The 23,648-nt window shown below is 46.0% G+C and overlaps 1 protein-coding gene across 1 annotated transcript in view; it reads left to right on the top strand.

Moving 5' to 3' along the window:
- The window catches only part of TRIM3 (tripartite motif containing 3), a 155,123-nt gene that overhangs the window by 18,062 nt on the left and 113,413 nt on the right, over positions 1 to 23,648 (top strand). The window contains exon 2 of the mRNA XM_030199765.1: positions 15,857 to 16,032. Within this exon, the coding sequence (XP_030055625.1) occupies positions 15,902 to 16,032 (131 nt within the window). The 5' untranslated portion in view covers positions 15,857 to 15,901. The remainder of the gene's footprint in view (positions 1 to 15,856; positions 16,033 to 23,648) is intronic.

The following is a 23,648-nucleotide window of genomic DNA, read 5'->3' as shown; positions in this document are numbered from 1 at the left end:
CCACCTTGACCGGAATGGGTCCAGGCTGCTGGCATCGGCATTTAAAAAAAGAAATTGAGCAGCTTTTAAACTAGAAACGAGGGGAATGCCGACAGTCGCACAACAGCGTATGGTTCGGAATGAGGTATCTTGTAAAGATATTGCCCAAACAGGAAGGATGGGGGTCCCTGATGGTGAGGTTGCAAAGGTGACCATAATAGATTCGTCTGTAAGCAGAAATAATAAAAATCAGGCAGAAGATAGTAAATTAATACTGTCAAGTAATCAACATAATGTGACTAGGAATAACTTGAAGTGTCTTTATGCAAATGCTAGGAGCCTAAGACATAAGATGGGAGAATTGGAATATATTGCGCTAAATGAAAAAAATAGATATAATAGACATCTCCGAGACCTGGTGGAATGAGGATAACCAGTGGGACACTGTCATACCAGGATACAAATTGTATCGCAGTGATAGAGTGTGCCGGATCGGGGGAGGAGTAGCATTGTATATTAACGAGGGCATTGAATCAAATAGACTGAAAATTTTACAGGAAACAAATGACCTTTTGGAATCATTATTTATTTATTGCATTTGTATCCCACATTTTCCCACCTCTTTGCGGGCTCAGTGTGGCTTACAATAAGATATGAATAATGGAAATACATTTGTTACAACTTGGTTATAGGTTACATTGTACAAGTTTTGTGAAACCATCGAAGTATCATTAAGAATATGACAATGGGACATCGACATTATGGATCGAAATTCCATGTGTCAAGGGGGAAAGGACAGTGGTAGGAGTGTACTGCCGTCCGCCCGACCAGGATGAGCAGACGAACGCAGTCATGTTAAAGGAAATTAGGGACGCTAATAAAATGGGCAATGCGATAATAAGGGGTGATCTCAATTACCCCAAAATAGACTGGGTTAATGTAGCATTGGGGCACGCCAAGGAGGTAAAATTCCTTGATGAAATCAAGGACTGCTTCATGGAGCAGCTGGTACAGGAGCCGACGAGAGAAGGAAAAATTCTAGATCTAGTCATTGGTGGAGCACATGATCTGGTATGGGAGGCAGTGCTTTTTTTGTGCTGGTACAGCGTACCGGCACCTTTTTTGTGAGGTCCGGTGGTGTGCTGGAGTCGGCTTGCACTGTACTTGTAGGTGACACAATTCTTTGACCCTAATCCCCTGGTATAAAGAGTTTCACTAATCCATTTGTGTTATAACCAAAGAATGAACCAAGATGTTGTGCGGATGGGAGCAATAGAGATTGGATGGGTCGAATTAATTGTAGTTTGTAGAAACAACTTCGCGTTACTTGTGAAACTTGTGGACAGAAGAAAAGTTGTGTGTGTAGAAGAAACCCCAAGAATCCAAACTGTGTCTGGGGAACCTGGTATTCCTGAGAGAAGAATGTGACTGAGTAATGACGGATTTGTTTCATGTGAGAAAAGAATAACTTTGGATTTAGCAGGATTACCAAATTATTTTCATAAAGCCAGTTGGTAATTGCTGAAAGCTTTTGGTTTAATGTGTTTAGTTCAAGAGAAGTGCAGGAATCTAAAGAGTAAAGGATCTGGATGTCATCTGCTTAAAAGTACATTGTTAGACCCAACGATTGGGCTAAAGTCAGGAGATGGGCCAGAAAAATATTGAAAAGTGTCAGTGAAAGAAGAGATCCTTGTGGGACTCCAATACCAGGCTGATAAGGGGCAGATGTGGAACCATTAAAGGTTATGGTGTATGAGCAATCTGAAAGAAAAGACATAAACCAATCTAGGACTGTGTCAGTAATCCCTATCGAATGAGGCAATGTAGTAAAATGAAATGGTTGATCAGATCTCAAAAGCTGCGGAGAGATCTAATGAGACAAGAAGTACCAATTCCTGCTGATCCAGTGTACTATATAGGAATGTAGTCATGCCTAGCAGTGAGGTTTCAGTGCTGTGATATTTTCTGAATGCTGTTTGGTTGGGATGAAGAACGTATTGCATTCAAAATCTGCACACTGGTTACATAGTAACATAGTAGATGATGGCAGAAAAAGACCTGCACGGTCCATCCAGTCTGCCCATCAAGATAACTCATATTTGCTACTTTTTGTGTATACTCTACTTTGATTTGTACCTGTGCTTTTCAGGGCACAGACCGTATAAGTCTGCCCAGCATTATCCCCGCCTCCCAACCACCAGCCCTGCCTCCCAACCACCGGCTCTGGCACAGACCGTACAAGTCTGCTCAGCACTATCCCCGCCTCCCAACCACCAGTCCCGCTTCCCACCACCGGCTCTGGCACAGACCGTATAAGTCTGCCCAGCACTATCCCCGCCTCCCAACCACCAGCCCCGCCTCCCGATCTTGACTAAGCTCCTGAGGATCCATTCCTTCGGCACAGGATTCCTTTATGCTTATCCCACACATGTTTGAATTTCATTTCCACCACCTCCCGCGGGAGGGCATTCCAAGCATCCACTACTCTGTCCGTGAAAAAATACTTCCTGACATTTTTCTTGAGTCTGCCCCCCTTCAATCTCATTTCATGTCTTCTCGTTCTACCATCTTCCCATCTCCGGAAAAGGTTCGTTTGCGGATTAATACCTTTCAAATATTTGAACGTCTGTATCATATCACCCCTGTTTCTCCTTTCCTCCAGAGTATACATGTTTAGTTCAGCAAGTCACTCCTCATACGTCTTGTAACGCAAATCCCATACCATTCTCGTAGCTTTCCTTTGCACCGCTTCAATTCTTTTTACATCCTTAACAAGATACGGCCTCCAAAACTGAACACAATACTCCAGGTGGGGCCTCACCAACGACTTATACAGGGGCATCAACACCCCCTTTCTTCTGCTGGTCACACCTCTCTCTATACAGCCTAACAACCTTCTAGCTACGGCCACCACCTTGTCACACTGTTTCGTCGCCTTCAAATCCTCAGATACTATCACCCCAAGATCCCTCTCTCCGCCTGTACCTATCAGACTCTCCCCGCCTAACACATACGTCTCCCGTGGATTTCTATTCCCTAAGTGCATCACTTTGCATTTCTTCGCATTGAATTTTAATTGCCAAACCTTAGACCATCCTTCTAGCTTCCTCAGATCCTTTTTCATGTTTTCCACTCCCTCCGGGGTGTCCACTCTGTTACAGATCTTAGTATCATCCGCAAATAGGCAAACTTTACCTTCTAACCCTTCGGCAATGTCACTCACAAATATATTGAATAGAATCAGCCCCAGCACCGATCCCTGAGGCACTCCACTACTACTACTACTACTATTTAGCATTTCTATAGCGCTACAAGGCATACGCAGCGCTGCACAAACATAGAAGAAAGACAGTCCCTGCTCAAAGAGCTTACAATCTAATAGACAAAAAATAAATAAAGTAAGCAAATCAAATCAATTAATGTGAACGGGAAGGAAGAGAGGAGGGTAGGTGGAGGCGAGTGGTTACAAGTGGTTACAAGTCAAAAGCAATGTTAAAGAGGTGGGCTTTCAGTCTAGATTTAAAGGTGGCCAAGGATGGGGCAAGACGTAGGGGCTCAGGAAGTTTATTCCAGGCGTAGGGTGCAGCGAGACAGAAGGCGCGAAGTCTGGAGTTGGCAGTAGTGGAGAAGGGAACAGATAAGAAGGATTTATCCATGGAGCGGAGTGCACGGGAAGGGGTGTAGGGAAGGACGAGTATGGAGAGATACTGGGGAGCAGCAGAGTGAGTACATTTATAGGTTAGTAGAAGAAGTTTGAACAGGATGCGAAAACGGATAGGGAGCCAGTGAAGGGTCTTGAGGAGAGGGGTAGTATGAGTAAAGCGACCCTGGCGGAAGATGAGATGGGCAGCAGAGTTTTGAACCGACTGGAGAGGGGAGAGGTGACTAAGTGGGAGGCCAGCAAGAAGCAGATTGCAGTAGTCTAGACGAGAGGTGACAAGGGTGTGGATGAGGGTTTTGGTAGAGTGCTCGGAAAGAAAGGGGCGGATTTTACGGATGTTGTAAAGAAAGAAACGACAGGTCTTGGCGGTCTGCTGGATATGAGCAGAGAAGGAGAGAGAAGAGTCAAAGATGACCCCAAGGTTTCGAGCTGAGGAGACAGGGAGAATGAGAGAGCCATCAACAGAAATAGAAAACGGGGGGAGCGGGGAGGTGGGTTTGGGGGGGAAAATGAGAAGCTCGGTTTTGGTCATATTTAATTTCAGGTGGCGTTGAGACATCCAGGCAGCAATGTCAGACAAGCACGCTGAAACTTTGGTTTGGATGCAAGGTGAGATATCAGGGGTAGAAAGGTAGATTTGGGAATCATCAGCATAGAGATGGTAGGAAAAGCCATGGGATGAGATTAATGAACCAAGGGAAGAAGTGTAGATAGAAAAGAGGAGGGGACCAAGAACACAACCCTGAGGTACGCCGACAGGCAGAGGGATAGAAGTAGAAGAGGATCCACCAGAGTGAACACTAAAGGTGCGGAGGGAGAGGTAGGAAGAGAACCAGGAAAGGACAGAGCCCTGGAATCCAAGTGAGGACAGGGTATCGAGAAGTATGCTGTGATCGACAGTGTCAAAAGCAGCGGAAAGATCAAGAAGAATGAGGATGGAATATTGACCTCTGGATTTAGCCAGTAATAGGTCATTGGAGACTTTAGTAAGCGCAGTTTCGGTTGAGTGGAGAGGGCGAAAACCAGATTGTAATGGGTCAAGAATAGCATGTGAGGAGAGAAAATCAAGGCAGCGGCGGTGAACAGCACGCTCAAGTAATTTGGAGAGAAAAGGAAGGAGGGAGATGGGTCGGTAATTAGAGGGACAAGTAGGGTCAAGTGAAGGCTTCTTAAGGAGAGGTGTGACCACAGCATGTTTAAAGGCAGCAGGGACAGTCGCAGTGGAAAGTGAGAGGTTGAGAATGTGACAGATAAAAGGAATAAGAGTAGGAGAGATGGTATTAAGAAGGTGGGTGGGAATGGGATCAGAGGAACAGGTGGTACATTTTGAGGAAGAAAGGAGAAGTGTAGTTTCCTCAATAGTAACTTCAGGAAAGGAGGAAAGGGAATGAGGGGAAGGAGAGAGAGGGGAACGGACTAGTGGAGGGCGAGGTGGTGAGGTAGAGAAAGCAAGGTTTATCTTTTGAACCTTGTTGTGAAAGAATTCAGCAAGGGTCTGAGGAGATAATGAAGGGGGAGTTGGGGGAGGGGGCACCTTGAGGAGAGAGTTCAATGTGGTGAAGAGAAGTTGAGGATTAGAGCCAAGAGAGTTGGTCAGTTGGATATAATAATCCTGTTTGGCAAGTAAAAGAGCAGATTGGAAGGAGGTCAGCATGAACTTAAAGTGTAAGAAATCAGCAAGGACCCGAGATTTCCGCCAGAGGCGTTCGGCGGAGCGGGTACAGGAACGTAGGTAGCGGATATTAGAAGTCAGCCAAGGTTGGGGTTTTGTACGCCTTACAGGGCGGGTCATCAAAGGTGCAAGAGTGTCTAAGGCAGAGGATAGAGTATTGTTGTAAGAAGAAACAGCCTCGTTGACAGACGTGGATGGTGCCACAGTAGAGAGGAGGTTTGAAACATGGGAGGATAGAGATGAAGGGTCAATATCGTGAAGATTCCTAGATAAATTAGATAGGATAGGACGGGACTGGGAGGGAGGAGATTTAAGTGTGAAAGTTATAAGATGGTGATCAGAGGAGGGATGATCAGAGGCAAGGAAACTAGAAGGTGAACAGTTGGAGGAGAAGATGAGATCAAGACAGTGACCATTTTGATGAGTGGGGGAGGTGGAGCATAGTTGGAGATTAAAGGACGACGTTAAAGCGAGTAACTTGGAAATATAAGAGTTGGAAGGATCATTAGCAGGAATATTAAAGTCACCAAGGATGAGAAAGGGGGAGGAAGGATCATGGAAGAAGGCAAGCCAGGCGTCAAAGTCACTGAGAAAGGATGAAAGGGACTTATCAGGGGGACGATAAATGACCGCTATTCGAAGAGGCAGAGGAGAGAAAAGGCGGATAGAGTGGACTTCAAAGGAGGAAAAACAGTGAGATTGAGGTGGAAGAAGGGGTTGAAATCTGGAGGAGGGAGAGAGAAGTAGTCCAACACCGCCCCCACGGCCAGCAGGGCGAGGAGTATGTGAAAATATATAACCGCCATGGCACAGGGCTGCGACTGAAGCAGAGTCAGGGCAGAGCCAGGTTTCTGTTCTGGCGAGCAGATGGAGGTGACGCGAGATAAAGAGGTCCTGGATATAGGGGAGTTTGTTACAGATAGAGCGGGCATTCCATAGGGTGCAAGAGAAGGGCAGAGAAGAGGAGGGGAGTAGAGGAATAGAGATCAGGTTAGAGAGGTCACGGTGACATCTGTAGAGTTTGGATAATAGTTGGTGAGGAGGGCCAGGATTGGGATTGATGTCACCAGCTGAGAGTAAGAGAAGGAGTAAAAGAGAGCGGAGGAGAGTAGGAGAGGTGTGGCCACGAAGGCGAGAGGTATTTAGGTGGAATGGGGAAGGCAAAATGGAGGGAAGAAAGAGACGGAGATTAAAAGCCAAGAGGGAGGAAGAGGGTAGGAGAGAAGGTGAGGTGATGAAGTCAATGGATGGGAAGTGAGTTCCTGTAGCGGGGAGAGGTAGGGGGTGAGGGAAAAGATTAGGAAGGGACAGAGCTAGGAAGAGAATGTGAATAGGGGCCATAAACGATTAAGGTACTTTAGCAACTGGAAAAAGATTAGATACAAAGAGAAAAATGCCCCGCGCGCGGCACCTAGAGCGGAGGCCCTGAGTGGATCGGGGTGGACCTGGGTGTCACCCCGGAGAAGGCTGTAAGGATATGCAGATGAGCTGCAAGTCCTCCACAGCACCTGAAAGGCAGCCGGTGGTAGAGGTGGGCACCTCTCAGCTGAGGAAAGGCTTACCAGGGGTTAGGCCGAAGCCAGCATTCCTCCCCCTGAGGGTCACCTTTCCCTCCTCCAAGCGAATTCCATTCACCACCACTCTCTGGCGTCTGTCCGTCAACCAGTTCCTAATCCAGTTCACCACTTCAGGTCCTATCTTCAGCCCCTCTAGTTTATTTAAGAGCCTCCTGTGGGGAACCGTGTCAAAAGCTTTGCTGAAATCTAAGTAGATTACGTCCATAGCTCGTCCGTGATTCAGTTCTCCTGTCACCCAATCAAAGAACTCAATGAGATTCGTTTGGCACGATTTCCCTTTCGTAAAACCATGTTGTCTCGGATCTTACAACTTATTGGCTTCCAGGAAATTCACTATCCTTTCCTTCAGCATCGCTTCCATTACTTTTCCAATAACCGAAGTGAGGCTTACCGGCCTGTAGTTTCCAGCTTCTTCCCTATCACCACTTTTGTGAAGAGGGACCACCTCTGCCGTTCTCCAATCCCTCGGAACCTTTCCCGTCTGCAAGGATATATTAAACAAATCTTTAAGAGGGGACTTCCGGTGGAGCGGCGAGCCAAGATGGCCGCTGTAAGGTGAGCTCCTGCAGGCAACGACCAGGGATCATTCTGATTACAACAGCCCAAGCCCCCAGAACAAGACGGAGAAGACGGGGTAGTGCGGAGGAGAGTCCCAGGCTCATAATTGGGAACCGCGAAGCCGCTTGGTGAAGACGGAGCGGCGAAAAACGGCGATCGCGCACCCACCCGACCGAAACCACGTGGAGCCGGGGCCGGAGGAGGCCGGCGAGACGCGGGGAGCGGAACACCTAGCTCAATGCGGGCGGGAGACCTGGAGGCTAAAAGATGGAAAGGTCTCGCCGATGTTGCTGATGTGCTCGGGAGCGGGCGATTGAGACCGCAGCTAAGAGCAACCAGATGAGAGCACGGCGGAGGACGGACAAGAACGTGGGGCAAAAGGAGCATAAGGTACCGTGCTATAAGGAGAAGATGGCGGAGAGATAGTGGGAAGAGAAGCGTGGGGAAACAAGAGCAAGGAACACTGCACCAATCCCTGTAAATGAACATGTGGCAATTGAAAAATAAAGAGACAGAGGAATACTTAGCATAGAGACCAAGAATAATAAAACAGTATCCACCACAAATAACAAGCCGAGTTAATTCTCTGCAGCTGAGAAACGGAGACAAAAACAGTATTAAATCAGTGGAATAGACTGTAGTTGCCCCGTGCATTGCTGTATGGCTACCAGAAGCTCCAGGAGAGAGCCGGAGAAGAATAAGAACGGGGGTACAAAGATGGCGGACAAAAATTCCCCACCGTCACCAACAGTGAGCTCTGTTTGGGCCACGGAAATTGTCACGGAGGTAAAAATGGCGGTGGAGGAAACTGAACAATAAATTGCAGCAAATAATTGACAAGCTTGAAGGAATGGACCAAAGAATCACCACGTTTACCAACGAGTTCCAGGAGGTTCAACAGCGACTGGGAGAAGTGGAAACCTCCACGCAGGAGGCATCAAAATCCATCGAGCATTTACAAGCAATGGTGACAACCTTGGAAGACAAAGTGGACGACCTGGAGAATCGATCTCGAAGGAATAATCTTCGGCTGGTAGGCATACCAGAATCAATACCAGAGGCGGAACTGAGAGGTTTTTTGGAGCCATGGCTCACCAAGCTTTTGACTAACCAGAGTACCGCGGGACCAATTAAGATAGAACGAGCACACCGGTTGGGTCCAAGAAGAGAGAATAATACACGGCCAAGAGTGGTCATATTGCGATTGCTACACTATCAACATAAGATGGATGTGTTGATAGCTATACGGAAAGGAGGGAAGCTGGAGGTGGACGGACATAAGATACTGTGTTTCCAGGACTATTCTACCAAAGTGTCCCTCCAGCGCAAGCAATATTCGCAAATATGTGGGAGACTGCACAAAATGCAGATAAGGTTCAGTCTATTATATCCAGCAAAATTGAGAATCCAGCACAATGGCTCAGTCAGATTTTGTGACACGGTGGAAGCCGCTCAAGCATTCGTGGACCGGCTGGAGGATGAAAGGCCGGGAACGTCGAGTAAAACCTGAGTAGTGCGGTGACAAGAAAAGAGAGACTGGTACAATAGTAAGAGGAAGAGCAGAAGTGGTGAGGAAACCAGAGACTATTTGATGCAGAGTTAAAAAGTTTTGAAGATGTTGATACTGTTTGTAAAATTAATAAGGTAAACTGAGGGGGGAGGGGATAAATTACACACAAGTAGGGATTGGTCTAGAGGGATCCCTGGTCGGAAGCACGGAAGTACAGCACTATAGGTGCCAATAAGAATATGGGGGAGAAGGGTAGTAGGGGGGAGGGTGGGGGAGGAAGGGGGAGAGGGTTAATGTGGAACAAAATCTTCATGGTAACAGAAGAACAGGGGAATACAGGCAATATAGTAGGGGACACACGAGTTGAACATCCATGTAGGAACAGGGTCAACTACAGGGGGTGGGGGTATAGGCTGGGATGCCCTCCCCACTTAATCAGAGAAAGAATCAAGGTAGTAATACAGCAACCTTACGATATCACTTAATGGCCCTTAAAGTAGTGACCTGGAATGTGGGAGGTATTTCTTCGCCGATAAAAAGGCAGAAGATACTCCGGGCACTCCACAGGCAAAAGGTGTCAATAGCATTACTTCAAGAAACACATTTAAATGCCAAGGAACATGAGAAACTATGCCGTTGGTGGGTGGGCTCATATTATGAATCCCCAGCGCAAGCAAAAAAAGCGGGAGTCATAATTCTAATCAAGAAAGGGGTGCAAATAACTACACACAAAGTAATAGCTGATGATGCGGGAAGGTTTGTAATTGTGCATTTAACTGTAGAACGTCAACCAGTGGTTCTGTGTAATGTATATGCTCCTAACACGTATAACAAAGCTTTCTACAAACAACTTTTACGTCAGTTAACAAGTTTTGAAGGAACACCCATGCTAGTTGGGGGGGATTTTAATGCAGTAGTGGATCCTACACTGGACAGATCACAGGGGGGAAGAAGAGGAGCAGGGATGGAATCAAGAGGACTGGAGGTGTTAAGTGAGGTCCTGGACCTGGTGGATGTGTGGCGAACACTGCATCCCGTAGAGCGAGACTATACTCACTTGTCTCGCGCACATGCCACCATGTCGAGGATTGATTACATATTTATATCTCGAACAATATTTACTAAAATATGTAGTGCAGAAATAGGCCCCATTAAAATATCAGATCATGCAATGGTAATGACCGTATGGGAGCCTATGGAGAGAGAGATTAGACAGTTCCAGTGGAAGTTCCCTACTTGGTTATACAAAGATCAGGGATTCCGAGATTTTATAATCAAAAAATATAAGCAGTTCCAAGACACCAATCAGGCACATACAACAACTCCTATACTTTATTGGGACACGGCAAAGGCTGTGCTTAGGGGAGAGATAATCGCGTATACTAGCCATCAAAAAAAGGCAAGGGAGAAGGAACAGATTTGGCTAGAGAAGGAAATAACAAGGGTAAGACGGGAGTATGGACGCCAACATACTGTTACACTAAAAGCCCAACTCTTGGAACTGCAGCAGACCCTTAACGAGAGACTTCATAGAAAGGCCCAACACAACTATGGCTCCTATAAATATAAATTATATAAATATGCTAACAGAGGGGGAAAGATGTTGGCTAGGTTAGCAAATCCAAGGCAAGGACCTCCAAAAATTAACGCATTATATTCGGCCAATGGAACTTTAGAAAACAAAGATACCCAAATAAACAGAATTTTGCAAGGTTATTACAGGCAGCTGTATGATGTCCCTGATCCACCCCCGATGGATAGTGAAATGTATCTGGAGGGACAAAATCTTCCGAGAATAGATATAGAGAGCCAAGAAATGTTAAATGCCCCCATAATGGAAGATGAAGTAGCATGGGCAATACAGCAGGGGCCTTTGGGGAAAGCCCCGGGCCCAGATGGGTATAGAGGAGAATTTTATAAAATGATGAGGGATGAAGTGGTGTTACCCATCACATTGATGTTTAATGCCATAGTGAAAGAAAAACAAATGCCTACCTCCTTGAGAACAGCTCAGATCATTGTGCTCCCAAAACCAGGAAGGGACACACAGAAACCAGAATCTTATAGGCCAATTTCGCTACTTAATTATGAGGCTAAACTATTTGCCAAGGTTTTGGCAAATCGTTTATCGCGAATTCTGCCAGATATTATTGAAGATTCACAGGTGGGATTTGTACAGGGGCGAAATATCACAAAAAATGTGAGAAAGATATTGGTAACTTTGGAGGCGGTAGCGGAACGGGCCACGCCGTCGGTGCTGGTCAGCTTCGATGCTGAAAAGGCATTCGACAGAGTAGTATGGGACTTTATGTTTGGAATATTGGATGTGTATGGAATAACAGGGTTCTTTCAGGAGGCAATTAGAGCATTATACTATCTTCCACAAGCCCAGGTGTGGGCGAATGGAATATTGTCCCCTCCCTTTCCCATTTGTAGGGGAACAAGGCAGGGATGCCCACTATCACCTTTACTATTTGTATTAACTTTAGACCCATTGATTAGGAATATCCAACAAACACCCGATGTAAGGGGAGTTAGGATGGGCACGGAAACTTTTAAAATAGCAGCATTTGCTGATGATTTATTAGCACATGTGACTCAGCCAGAGGAATCACTACCAGCCCTCATCGAGTGTATGGCAGAGTATGGCGACTTCTCAGGCTTTAAGCTCAATCTAGAGAAGTCTGAAGCTATGCAGAGGGAGGGAGCCCAAGTTAGAGACTGGCAAAGACAATTACCATTAAAATGGGCGGCGGAATCGTTCAGATATTTGGGAGTGCGCTTAACTATGGATATAACTAATCTATATAAGATCAACATAGAAAAACTGTTACAAGACACCAGCAGCTCTTTGGAGAGTTGGAATCATTTGCCTCTGTCATTAATAGGAAGAATCAATATGTTCAAAATGATTATATTCCCAAGGTGGCTCTACATATTGCAGGTATTACCATTGCATATCCTGGGTAAGGACATTAGAAAGTTAAATAGAATAATCCGAAAGTTCCTTTGGGGGGGGAAAAAATCAAAAGTTCGCTTTGAATATTTGTATGATGGATGGACACAGGGGGGACTGGGATTACCCTGTATAAAACGATACAATCAAGCATGCCTGTTGAGACATCTTAGGGATTGGCTGCTCAATACCAACCAGTATACCCCGACTAGCTGGGAGAGAACACTATTTGAGCCTTGGCACTTGAATTTTATATTGCAGGCCAAAACAAAAAACTTACCATTAAACCTCCGAAAAAGTATATTGTTAAGGCCAATGAGAAGCATATGGCGATTGCTCATGCAGATATGGAAGCAAAACCCCAATGTTAGCGATCAGCTACCAATTAAAGGAAATGGGGACTTTCCACCCGGTATGGAGAAAGGTATATTCGATAGGTGGTCAAGGGCGGGGATTACCTTACTTGAACATCTAGTTAATGAGGAGGGAGGGTTGTATGGCTTTCAGGATCTGCAGCAAAGAATGTCTTTAGCAAACCAGGATCATTACTCATACAGACAACTACATCATTACTGGGGCAGTATGGACCAAGAAGCAATAGGCGCGAGGCTTGGTTGTAGACTTCGGGAATTCTTAAAGGGAGATGCACACGGGCAGGTATCAATATCGAGTTTACATAGAGCTTTAGTAGCATTGAGTCCCCCCCGTACCTATGAGATACTTAAAGAGGCATGGAGTAAGGATTTGGGATACGAACTGAAAGGAATAAATTTTGCAAAACTGATAAATGATATACCACATCAAGTAGGTGGGGCAGAGTTACAGGAGAGTCAATATAGGGTAATACACAGGGGATACATAACACAAAACCAAGCAGCAAGAGCGGGTTGGATAGGCGAAGCTCAATGCTCCAAATGTAATAGAGAAAATAATACCTTTTTGCATGCATTCTGGAAATGTGCTCGAATAAAAATATTCTGGAGAGCTATACAGAAGTATATCGAGCAGATCATAGGGCAAAGATTGCTCCCCTCCTGGAGAGGAGTGTTGTTGAACAAAAGGGATGCATATGGGATAACAGACAGCTATATAGGGCTATTTTTATGTAAGGCATATGCAGTGGGGAAAAAATGCATACTTAAACACTGGATGCAGGAAGATCCACCTTCCTTTTGGTACTGGAGAAATAGGATGCATGAATTGATGCTTTGGGAGGCTAGGACGGCCTTTGGTAACTCAAAGAAAAGAAAGGAGTTTATCAAAATATGGAGTAAGTACTTGCAAAACATATCCCATAAAGCACGAAGTGCGGTACTAAATAGACTTGGAACGCCTTAACCAGTAGGGTGTTTGGGAGATTAGCATTTCAGGATGTAAATGGGTATAGTCCTGTAATAGATATTGAAAAAGATTACGTGCTATGAAGTTAAAAATGATCACTGTAAAGATGTCAACCCCCGGGGGGGAGGGGGGGGGGGAGGGGGGGGAGAAAATGATGATGGAAAATATTGATGAAGCAGTTATGATGTATGTATGCAACAGTGACTTGTTCTTAGGTTAATGAGCTGTTTGAATTTATGAACCATGTTTATAATGTTTATTGTCATCAATAAAAACTGTTGAAACATAAACAAATCTTTAAGAGGACCCGCCAAAACCTCTGAGCTCCCTCAATATCCTGGGGTGGATCCCGTCCGGTCCCATGGCTTTGTCCACCTTTAGCTTTTCAAGTTGTTGATACACACTTTCTTCCATGAACAGTGCTCTATCCACTTCATTCTCAATTGTACTATTTCCAGTCCATCGCGGTCCTTCTCCAGGATTTTCCTCTGTGAAAACAGAACAAAAGTATCTATTTAGCAAATTTGCTTTTTCTTCATCATTTTCCACATAGCGGTTCGCAGTATCTTTTAGTCTCACAATTCCCTTTTCAGTCATTCTCCTTTCACTAATATACCTGAAGAAATTTTTGTCACCCCTCCTTACATTTCTAGCCATTTGTTCTTCCGCTTGCGCTTTTGTCAGTCGTATCTCTCTCTTGGCTTCTTTCATTTTCATTTGGTATTCCTCCATGTGTTCCTTTTCTTGAGTTTTTCTGTATTTCTGGAACGCCAACTCTTTAGTCTTTATTTTCTCAACCACTTGCTTGGAGAACCATATTGGTTTCCTTTTTCTCTTGCTTTTATTTACTTTCCTTACATAAAGGTTCATGGCCCTATTTATAGCTTCTTTCAGCCTGGACCACTGTCGAACAAACCCACAAACATAAACACCCCAGATTATACCCTCCCTATCTCAGACAGCCTGAAAATTCTCAGTGTTACAATCGACTGTAACCTCACACTAGAGAACCAAGTGAAATCTACAACAAAGAAAATGTTCCACTCAATGTGGAAACTCAAACGCGTGAAACCATCCTTCCCGAGGGAAACATTTCACAACTTGATACAATCAATGGTACTAAGCCATGTAGACTACTGCAACGGAATTTATGCGGGATGCAAAGAACAAATTATAAAGAAACTTCAGATCGCTCAAAACACGGCAGCCAGGCTTATATTTCGAAAAACGCGATTCGAAAGCGCCAAACCCTTCCGAGAAAAACTGCACTTCTCCCAATCAAAGAACATACTGCTTTCAAAATCTGCACCCTGGTTCACAAAATTATCTACGACGAAGCCCCGGGATACATGACAGACCTCATAGACCTACCAACCAGAAACACAACAGGATCAACACGAACATACCTAAATCTCCACTACCCAAACTGCAAAGGACTCAAATACAAATCAACCTATGCATCCAGCTTTAAGCACACAACTATGGAGCGCATTACCAAAAGCCGTGAAAACAACTTATGATCACCTAAACTTCCGGAAATCATTAAAAACTAACCTGTTCAAAAAGGCATACCCTACCGACCCAACTTAAATGCCTGTACCCTGCAACACAACGAAACCAAAGCTCGTAATGGACATATAATAACTCTTCCTCTCTACAATTCTCTTCCTCTCTACGATTCCCTAATGTGTCTGTACACACGAACCTTATTTTACCACAACATTACTGTATTTTTTCGTACCAGAATTGGCGAACGCCTTTATGGTACTATGTAAACCACATTGAGCCTACAAATAGGTGGGAAAATGCGGAATAGAAATGTAAAAAATAAATAAATATCTGAGTTTGATCCATCAGAAGGAGACTCTTAAGTGCCTAGGTCTAGGTTAGAGTTGGATAATAATGAAGTTGGCTTAAAGCGGTAAGAAATGCATATAAATATTGGCATAGAGGTGATTGATTGGACGTAGTGGTTGAAAAGAATTAATGAATGGTCTAACCACGGTAACAAAAGCACTGCAGAGACTGAAATTGTGATTTGTGATAGCTAAAGTTAAATCTAAAATATCCCCCTCCCCTTTGAGCTGGACTTGTAACGTATTGAGTAAGTTGTAAATCCAAGGAAAGGTCTGAGAGATCTTGAGAGAAAGGGGCAATCGGGGTGTCTAGGTGGAAGTTGATGTCCCCTAAAATGATCGGTAGAGAGGAGTGAACACAAAAATCGGTAATCAGGGATTGTAGAAGATGATAGGAAGTAACAGAGGGAGGAGGGGGGTGGTAAAGTAGAAGGAAGTCAAGAGGTGGGGAGGTATTGGGGTCTCTCTATTCTGTTTCTGGTCACCTTCAGAAACCATAATAATTAACTAAACTCTAAATCAGATTATATTAGGACATGGGAGCTGACAGTACACAAAATGCTTCAGTAACAGCCTGGCTTCTTTTCCAATGTGCACTATAGTTGGATTTGTTGTTAATCTTTCAAACACATTGAGGTAACCAAAAATTTAGTATGTTAAGTCATGTCTTTTGCACACCATGCTACAGCCAGACATTTAGGCCATTGTATGCTGCTTGCTGACCCCTGCCCTCTTTCATATTCTAGATTAACTTTGACTGGTGAATGCAGTCTCAGCGGTGATTAGCCACCATGGCAAAGCGGGAATCCAGCGCTAGCCCTGTGGTTCGGCAAATTGATAAACAGTTCCTGATCTGCAGCATTTGCTTGGAAAGGTATCACAACCCAAAGGTGCTGCCATGTCTGCACACGTTCTGTGAGAGGTAAGTGCAGAAGTCCCAGACTTAAGGAGATCCCCAGGAGTTACTAGAGTGTATACTCAAAGCCTGGTAGCTGTGCTCTCCTGGGGATCCAGATGCTTCAAGGCACTAATGGGAAATGGGACTTCATATACCGCCTTTCTGAGGTTTTTGCAACTACATTCAAAGCGGTTTACATATATTTAGGTACTTATTTTGTACCAGGGGCAGTGGAGGGTTAAGTGACTTGCCCAGAGTCACAAGGAGCTGCAGTTGGAATTGAACTCAGTTCCCCAGGATCAAAGTCCACTGCACTAACCACTAGGCTGCTGAGAGGAGGGGGGCCAGCATGCTTCTGTCTGCCTGCCTGCTTCCGAGTCTGTCTCTCACCTGCTCCTGCGTTCCAGGACCCGAATGATTGCATTAATGCGATATTGCGCTAATGCAATCATTTGGGTCCAGCACGCAGGAGTAGGAGATGACAGACTGTGGCCAGAGGAGCAATCAGACACAGGCAAGGAGGTACCTCCTTGGACACTGACAGGAAGGTGCAGGGGTGGCCTGAATGTGGGGGGTAGCCCGAGTGTGTGTGTGTGGGGGGGGGGGGGTGCGACGGCAGTCCAGGTGGGGTGGTCCTGCCCTGGGTTCGGCTGTGTGTCTGGGTTCTTACCCTTTTCACTCTGTACTCATTGTCCACTCCTTCAGGTTCTCTCCTGTTTAGAATATGTGTCATCCTCTCTTGACTTAGGAATTATCAGTTTTTCTTTTCATAAGTACATAAGTATTGCCATACTGGGACAGACCGAAGGTACATCAAGCCCAGCATCCTGTTTCCAACAGTAGCCAATCCAGGTCACAAGTACCTGGCAAGATCCCAAAACAATACAATAGAATACATTTTATGCAACTTATTCTTTAAATAAGCAGTGGGTTTTCCCTGAGTCCATTTTAATATATATATTTTTTTATTTGTACCCCGCGCTTTCCCACTCATGGCAGGCTCAATGCGGCTTAGGTACTTATTTGTACCTGGGGCAATGGAGGGTTAAGTGACTTGCCCAGAGTCACAAGGAGCTGCCTGTGCCTGCAGTGGGAATCGAACCCAGTTCCCCAGGACCAAAGTCCACCACTCTAACCACTAGGTCACTCCTATGGACTTTTCCTTTAGGAAGCCATCCAAATCTTTTTAAACTCCGCTAAGCTAACTGTTTTTACTACATTCTCTGGCAGCGAATTCCAGAGTTTAATTACACGTTGAGTGAAGAAACATTTTCTCCGATTCGTTTTAAATTTGCTCATTTTTGTAGCTTCATTGCGTGCCCCCTAGTCCTAATATTTTTGGAAAGAGTAAACAAACGATTCATGGCTACCCGTTCTACTCCATTCATTATTTTATAGACCTCTATCATATCTCCTCTCAGCCGTCTTTTCACCAAGCTGAAGAGCCCTAGCCGCTTTAGCCTTTCCTCATAGGGAAGTCATCCCATCCCTTTTATCATTTTCGTTGCCCTTCTTTGTACCTCTTCTAATTCCACCATATGTTTTTTGAGATGCGGTAACCAGAAACTGTCTGCATTCAGTCATTCCACTCCCACGGGTTTTGCCTTTCTAAAGATAAATGACTACAGGGACACTCTACTAGTTTTCTGGTTATCTCATTGTTTTAGGATCAGGATGAAAATATGTTGGATTCTGGTGAGGAAAGTGGTATTGTCACAAGATTAAAACTGGATGAGGAAAGATTCTGGTTGAAGGCTCTTCAGCTTGGAAAAGAGACGGCTGAGGGGGGATATGATTGATGTTTATAAAATCCTGAGTTGTGTAGAACGGTAGAAGTGAATCAATTTTTCACAGTTTCAAAAAGTGCAAAGACCAGCCAGGGGACACTCGTTGAAATTACATGGAAATACTTTTAAAACAAATAGGAGGAAATATGTTTTCACTCAAAGAATATTTAAGCTCTGGAACTTGCTGCCAGAGGATGTGGTAACAGCGGTTAGTGTATCTGGGTTTAAAAAAGATTTGGACAAGTTCCTGGAGGAAAAATCCATAGTCTGTTATTGAGATGGACACGGGGGAAAACATTGTTTGCCCTGGGACTGGTAGCATGTAATATTTATTTATTTATTTGTTGCATTTGTATCCCACATTTTCCCACCTCTTTGCAGGCTCAATGTGGCTTACAATATATCATGAATAGTGGAAATATATAAGAGAATAGGTGTTTAGTATTACAGAAGGATTTGGGGTAACATGGTAATGAGAGAGCATGATATTAGTATAACAAGCAAATATTATAAGACAATTCTGGATATATGTGGAGGAGTTCGCATTTGTTGATCTTTGTGGTATGCCTTGTTAAAGAGATGGGTCTTCAGTAGTTTGCGGAAGTTAGTTAGTTCATAGATCATTTTTAAGTTGCGCGCTAGCGCGTTCCAGATTTGTGTGCTTAAGTAGGAAAAGGTTGACGCATGTGTTAGTTTGTATTTTAGGCCTTTACAGTACAGTTAAGGAAGTGGAGATTGAGGAATGTGCGGGATGATTTTTTAGCATTCCTGGGTGGTAATTCTATCAGGTCTGACATGTAGGCTGGGGCATCTCCGTGAATGATTTTATGAACTAGGGTGCATACTTTGAACGTGATGCGTTCTTTAAGTGGGAGCCAATGTAGTTTTTCTCTTAGGGGTTTAGCACTTTTATATTTAGCTTTCCTGAATATGAGTCTAGCTGCAATGTTCTGGGCTGTCTGAAGTTTCTTGATTATTTGCTCTTTGCAGCCAGCGTAAAGTGCGTTGCAGTAGTCTAGATGACTGAGTACCATTGATTGTACCAGGTTACGGAAGACGGTCCTTGGGAAGAAAGGTCTTACTCTTTTTAGTTTTCACATTGAGTGGAACATCATCTTGGTTGTGTTTTTCGCGTGGTTTTCAAGTGTTAGGTAACTCCAAGAATTTTTAGGGTGTCCGAAATTGGAAGGTTTAGTTTTGGTGTGTTAATGGTGGTGAATTTGTTCTTGTTATGTTGGGAGGTGAGTATTAGGCATTGGTTTTTTTCTGCATTGAGTTTCAGCTGAAATGCATCTGCCCATGAGTGCATGATTTGTAGACTTTGGTTGATGTCATTGGAAATTTCCTTCAATTGGATTTCTGCCAGGTACTTGTGACCTGATTTGGCCACTGTTGGAAGCAGGATACTGATCTAGATGGACCATTAGTCTGACCCAGTATAGCTATTCTTACTTTCTTATGCACCTACAGGATGAAGGGAAGGGAGACTTTGAAAGAAGTGGAATTCTGTTTGAAGGTGCTATGCAGGATCAGGTTTGAGTGAGTGGGATTCTGGTGAGGGCCGCTGATCTGGGATCAGGTTTGGTGGAGGTGGGATTAGGTTTGGGGGCGGTTCTGGTTGGGGACATGGGTACAGGATCAAGATTTGGGGAGGTGGGATTTTGGTGGGGGCCTTTGGTTTAGAATCGAGGTAGGATTCTGGTTGTAGGCACTGGTGCAGGATCAGAATTTGAAGGAGGTTGGATTCTGCTTGGGGGAGGTAGGACTTTGTTTGTGGTAGCTGGTGCAGGTGCAGGATCAGGATTGGGGAAGGTGAGATTTTGTTTAGGGCTGTTGGTGTAGGATCACTGCTTATTTCTTTCCCAGAGTGCCCTGATTTGTGTTTCCTTGCCTGCTAGTTCCAGTTCCACCTACCTCTGACAATTGTACCTGCTTGGATTCCCTTCTCTTGGTTTATCTAATCCTCTGTAATCTGTTTGTTCATAATGTTGGTCTGTCTTTTTTTCCCCCCTGCAGTCTGGGTTCTTTCCTGCTCAGTTTATCCTTTTCTGTTGGTGAATATATGATGCTGCTCTGCTATGTGTGTGTCTGTTTTCTACATCCTCTCCTGTGGCAGGGTGCATGGGGCTGGTTTCTTTACCAGCAATCTGTCTTTCTCAAAGTCTATCCCATTTTCTGCTCTTGCTGAATACATAGAGGCATATTTTCAAAGCACTTAGCCTCCCAAAGTTCCATAGAAACCTATGGAACTTAGCCTCCCAAAGTGCTTTGAAAATAAGCCTGATAGGCTCCGATGCTCAAAGCTCCGGCGTTGAAGTAAACAGTTGAAGTAAACCCCCTCAGGAACAGCATAAAAGCATAGACCTCCAATGCTCAAATGATATTCAAATTATATGCGCGCTGTAAAAGTGAAAACAAGGGGGAGGAATATGCTTGGTGCATGTGCAGACGAGTCTCTCAGTAAGTGCAGCTCTTTTGCATATGTGCCAGCTAAACCCAAAAGCAAAGCACACATCGGCACCGCTCTTCTGCGCCTTTAAATATATGCTTCTCAAATTTGTTTTTCACTTGAAAGGCTTATATTTAAGAACAGAAAACAAGCGCAATGTGTGCTTCCTTGTCATCAAGCAGATGAATCCATTACGAGTGGGTTGTGTCCATCAACCAGCAGGGGGAGATAGAGAGCACTGAAAAACCATAGTGCCTCATGGCCAGCTAGCTCCATCTGCCTCTCCAGTATTCTCTATCTCCCCAGCAGGGTGGTTGCAGCTTGTTCAAGCTCCTTCAGAAAATCTGCCTGGGGTGGCTCCTGTGCTTTTGCCAGTTGTAGCAGGGGTGTTGTGGCTGATGGTGGCCACTTTAAAGGCAAATAGGTTAGCCCTTTCCCTTCCTTACCCAGGCAAATAGGTTAGCCCTTTCCCTGCCTTACCCGGCCCCCAATGTGGAAGTAGACAAATAGGCAAGCCCTGTCCCTGTCTTTGCCCACGCTGTGGATGCAGGCACATAGATTCGCCCTTTCCCTGCCTTTCCCATGCTACTGATCCTCTGGAGTTGGAAATTTGCCTCTTTCGCTGTTGCCTCAAACTTTCCTCACAGCATTAAAAAAAAAAAAAAAAAGTTGCGTCGCGCTTTGGCGCTGCGATCCCAGAAAAGAGGTTTTCTTCTGATTGTGCAGCGTGACCGGAGCTCGGAGACTCGGTCTGGTGAGGTAAGAGCATTTTGTAGCTCCTCCGGGGAGGGCCCGTGTTCGGGACGATTTTGGCGCGAATCCACCGTTTTGAATTTCCGCCGTTTTTGGCGATGGCTGCTGAGAAAGTAAAACACTGTTCCGTTTGTGGCAAGCGCAAATTTGCAGCGGGGCTCTGTAAGGCGTCCTTTTCAGACGGTAGAGCCGGCCCGAGCATGGCGAGCGATGTTCCTTCCCACTCCATGGAGCTGGCAGCGGGCACCATTTTGGACCAGCATGGCGCGACCCCCACTGAGGCGGAGGGCTTTGAGCCTGGAGGGGCACCTCGTGTAGAGGCTAATAAAAGAGCTGTTTCCCCCGGACTGGAACCGGGAGGCCAGGGTGAGCCATTTTCCCCTGAATTTGTTTTATTGCTGCATAATGCATACATGTTAAAAAGAGCTCTTCCGCAGGGGTCCTCTGCGGCCCTGCTTTCTGTATCCCCTCCAGAGGAGTCTGGCCTTGGATTACCGTCAGGCGCGTTTTCCCCTGACAGATGGTCGCAAGACAAGCGCAGAAGGGTGGATTCCCCTTCAGTGAGTGGCGCACACCCTTTCCCCCCCCCCCCCCCCCCCCCCCCCCCGTGGTCGGGATGTGAGGACTCTGAGGGGTCTGGCAGGTCTTCGTGGTCTGGAGAGCCAGAAGAAGGTGCAGGATTGCCACTGGATCCAGATGATCCTTCTGCGGTGAGGATTTTCCACCGCGATGAGCTGCCAGCGCTTATTACTGATGCCTTGCAGGTCCTCTCTATAGAAGACCCTGGGAGTACTGAGACCTCCTCCAGTAATCCGAGAATGGCAAGTACTAAGAAGCCTGCTCGAGCCTTTCCTTTTCATGACTCCATTCAAGAGCTTATCACGGCTCAGTGGGCTGACCCCGAGAGACCTTTGAAAGTCGCCAGGGCTATGGGGCAATTATACCCTCTAAGTGAGGAGCATTTGGCGCGCCTAGCAGTGCCTAAAGTGGATGCCCTAGTGACGGCTGTGACAAAGAAAACTACCCTCCCAGTGGAAGGAGGAGTTGCCCTGAAGGATATGCAGGACCGTCATCTGGAGGCAGCTATGAAACGGTCCTTTGAAATTTCAGGCCTGTCCTTATGGGCTGCTACGCTGCTCGAGCCTGCCTCGCTTGGTTACAACAGGCAGTGGAACAGCCCGGAGATGGAGCGGAGCCCCTTACGAAGGTGGCACCGCGGATGGAGTCAGCCTTGTCTTTTTTGGCTGACGCCCTTTATGATCTGGTCAGAGCTTCGGCTAAACAGATGGCTGTAGCGGTGGCGGCTCGCTGTCTTCTGTGGCTACGGCATTGGGCAGCTGACATGGCCTCTAAGTAAAGGCTGGTGAAGTTGCCCTTTCAAGGCCTTCTGTTTGGTGAGGAGTTGGAGAAAATTGTGAAAGGCCTGGGGGATGCCAAACCCCAGCGCTTACCCGAGGATAGGCCATGGCCTTCTTCCAAGGGGCAGGTGGTTCCCCCCTCTTACAGACCTCTCTTCCGTGAAGGTAGAAGGTACCGCCCGGGGCGTTCTGCTGGGTTCACTTTGCGTGCCCGTTTTCAGCAGAGGAACTCCTTTCGCTCAGACAAATGTTCCGCAGCAGCAGGCTCAAGACCTGGAGTTCAAGGGCAACCCTGTCAGTGATGGTGCACTGGCCCCCTCCTCGATTCCTGTGATAGGAGGACGACTTTCCCTCTTTCTCGAGGAGTGGGCCAAGATTTCCTCAGATCAGTGGGTCTTGGACCTGATCAGAGAAGGCTACAGAATAGAATTCAAGACCCCGATAAGAGACGTGTTTGTGAAGTCCCGATGCGGTTCTGCCGCCAAACAGGCAGCGGTAGAGGAGACCTTGCAAGGCTTGATTCACATTGGGGTGGTTTCCCCCGTGCCTCTCGCCGAATGCGGCTCTGGCCGTTACTCCATTTACTTTGTGGTGCCGCGAAAAGGAGGGTCTTTTCGGCCTATCCTGGACTTAAAACAAGTCAACAAGTCTCTGAATGTGCAGCATTTTCACATGGAAACCCTGCACTCCGTCATAGCGGCGGTACAGCCAGGAGAGTTTCTCACGTCTCTGGACCTGAAATAAGCTTATTTGCACATACCAATTTGGCCCCCGCACCAGAGGTTTCTGCGTTTTGCGGTGATGGGAAAACATTTCCAGTTTCGGGCCTTGCCTTTTGGCCTCGCCACAGCTCCCCGAACCTTTTCCAAGGAAATGGTGGTAGTAGCTGCTTTTCTCAGGCGAGAGGGTATCCGGGTTCACCCGTACCTAGACGACTGGCTCATCAGAGCAAACTCTGCAGAAGAGAGTCATCAGGTTACAGCCAGAGTGGTCTCAGTACTGCAGTCTCTGGGCTGGGTTGTCAGTTTAGCCAAAAGTCACCTGACCCCCTCTCAATCTCTAGAATATTTGGGGTCCGGTTCGACACAGCCTCGGGGATGGTCTTCCTACCCGAGCAAAGGTGGTGCAAGCTTCAGAACCAGGTCCGTCTGCTCCTGAGGATGCCTCGCCCGCGAGCTTGGGACATAGTCCAGCTGTTGGGGTCGATGACAGCCACTTTGGAAGTGGTGCCTTGGGCGAGAGCGCACCTGAGACCTCTGCAGTGGTCCCTACTTCAACGGTGGTCTCCTATAT

Source organism: Microcaecilia unicolor, chromosome 4 (assembly GCF_901765095.1).
Source record: "Microcaecilia unicolor chromosome 4, aMicUni1.1, whole genome shotgun sequence".
NCBI lineage: Eukaryota > Metazoa > Chordata > Amphibia > Gymnophiona > Siphonopidae > Microcaecilia > Microcaecilia unicolor.
This window is presented reverse-complemented; position numbering and strand designations above follow the sequence as displayed.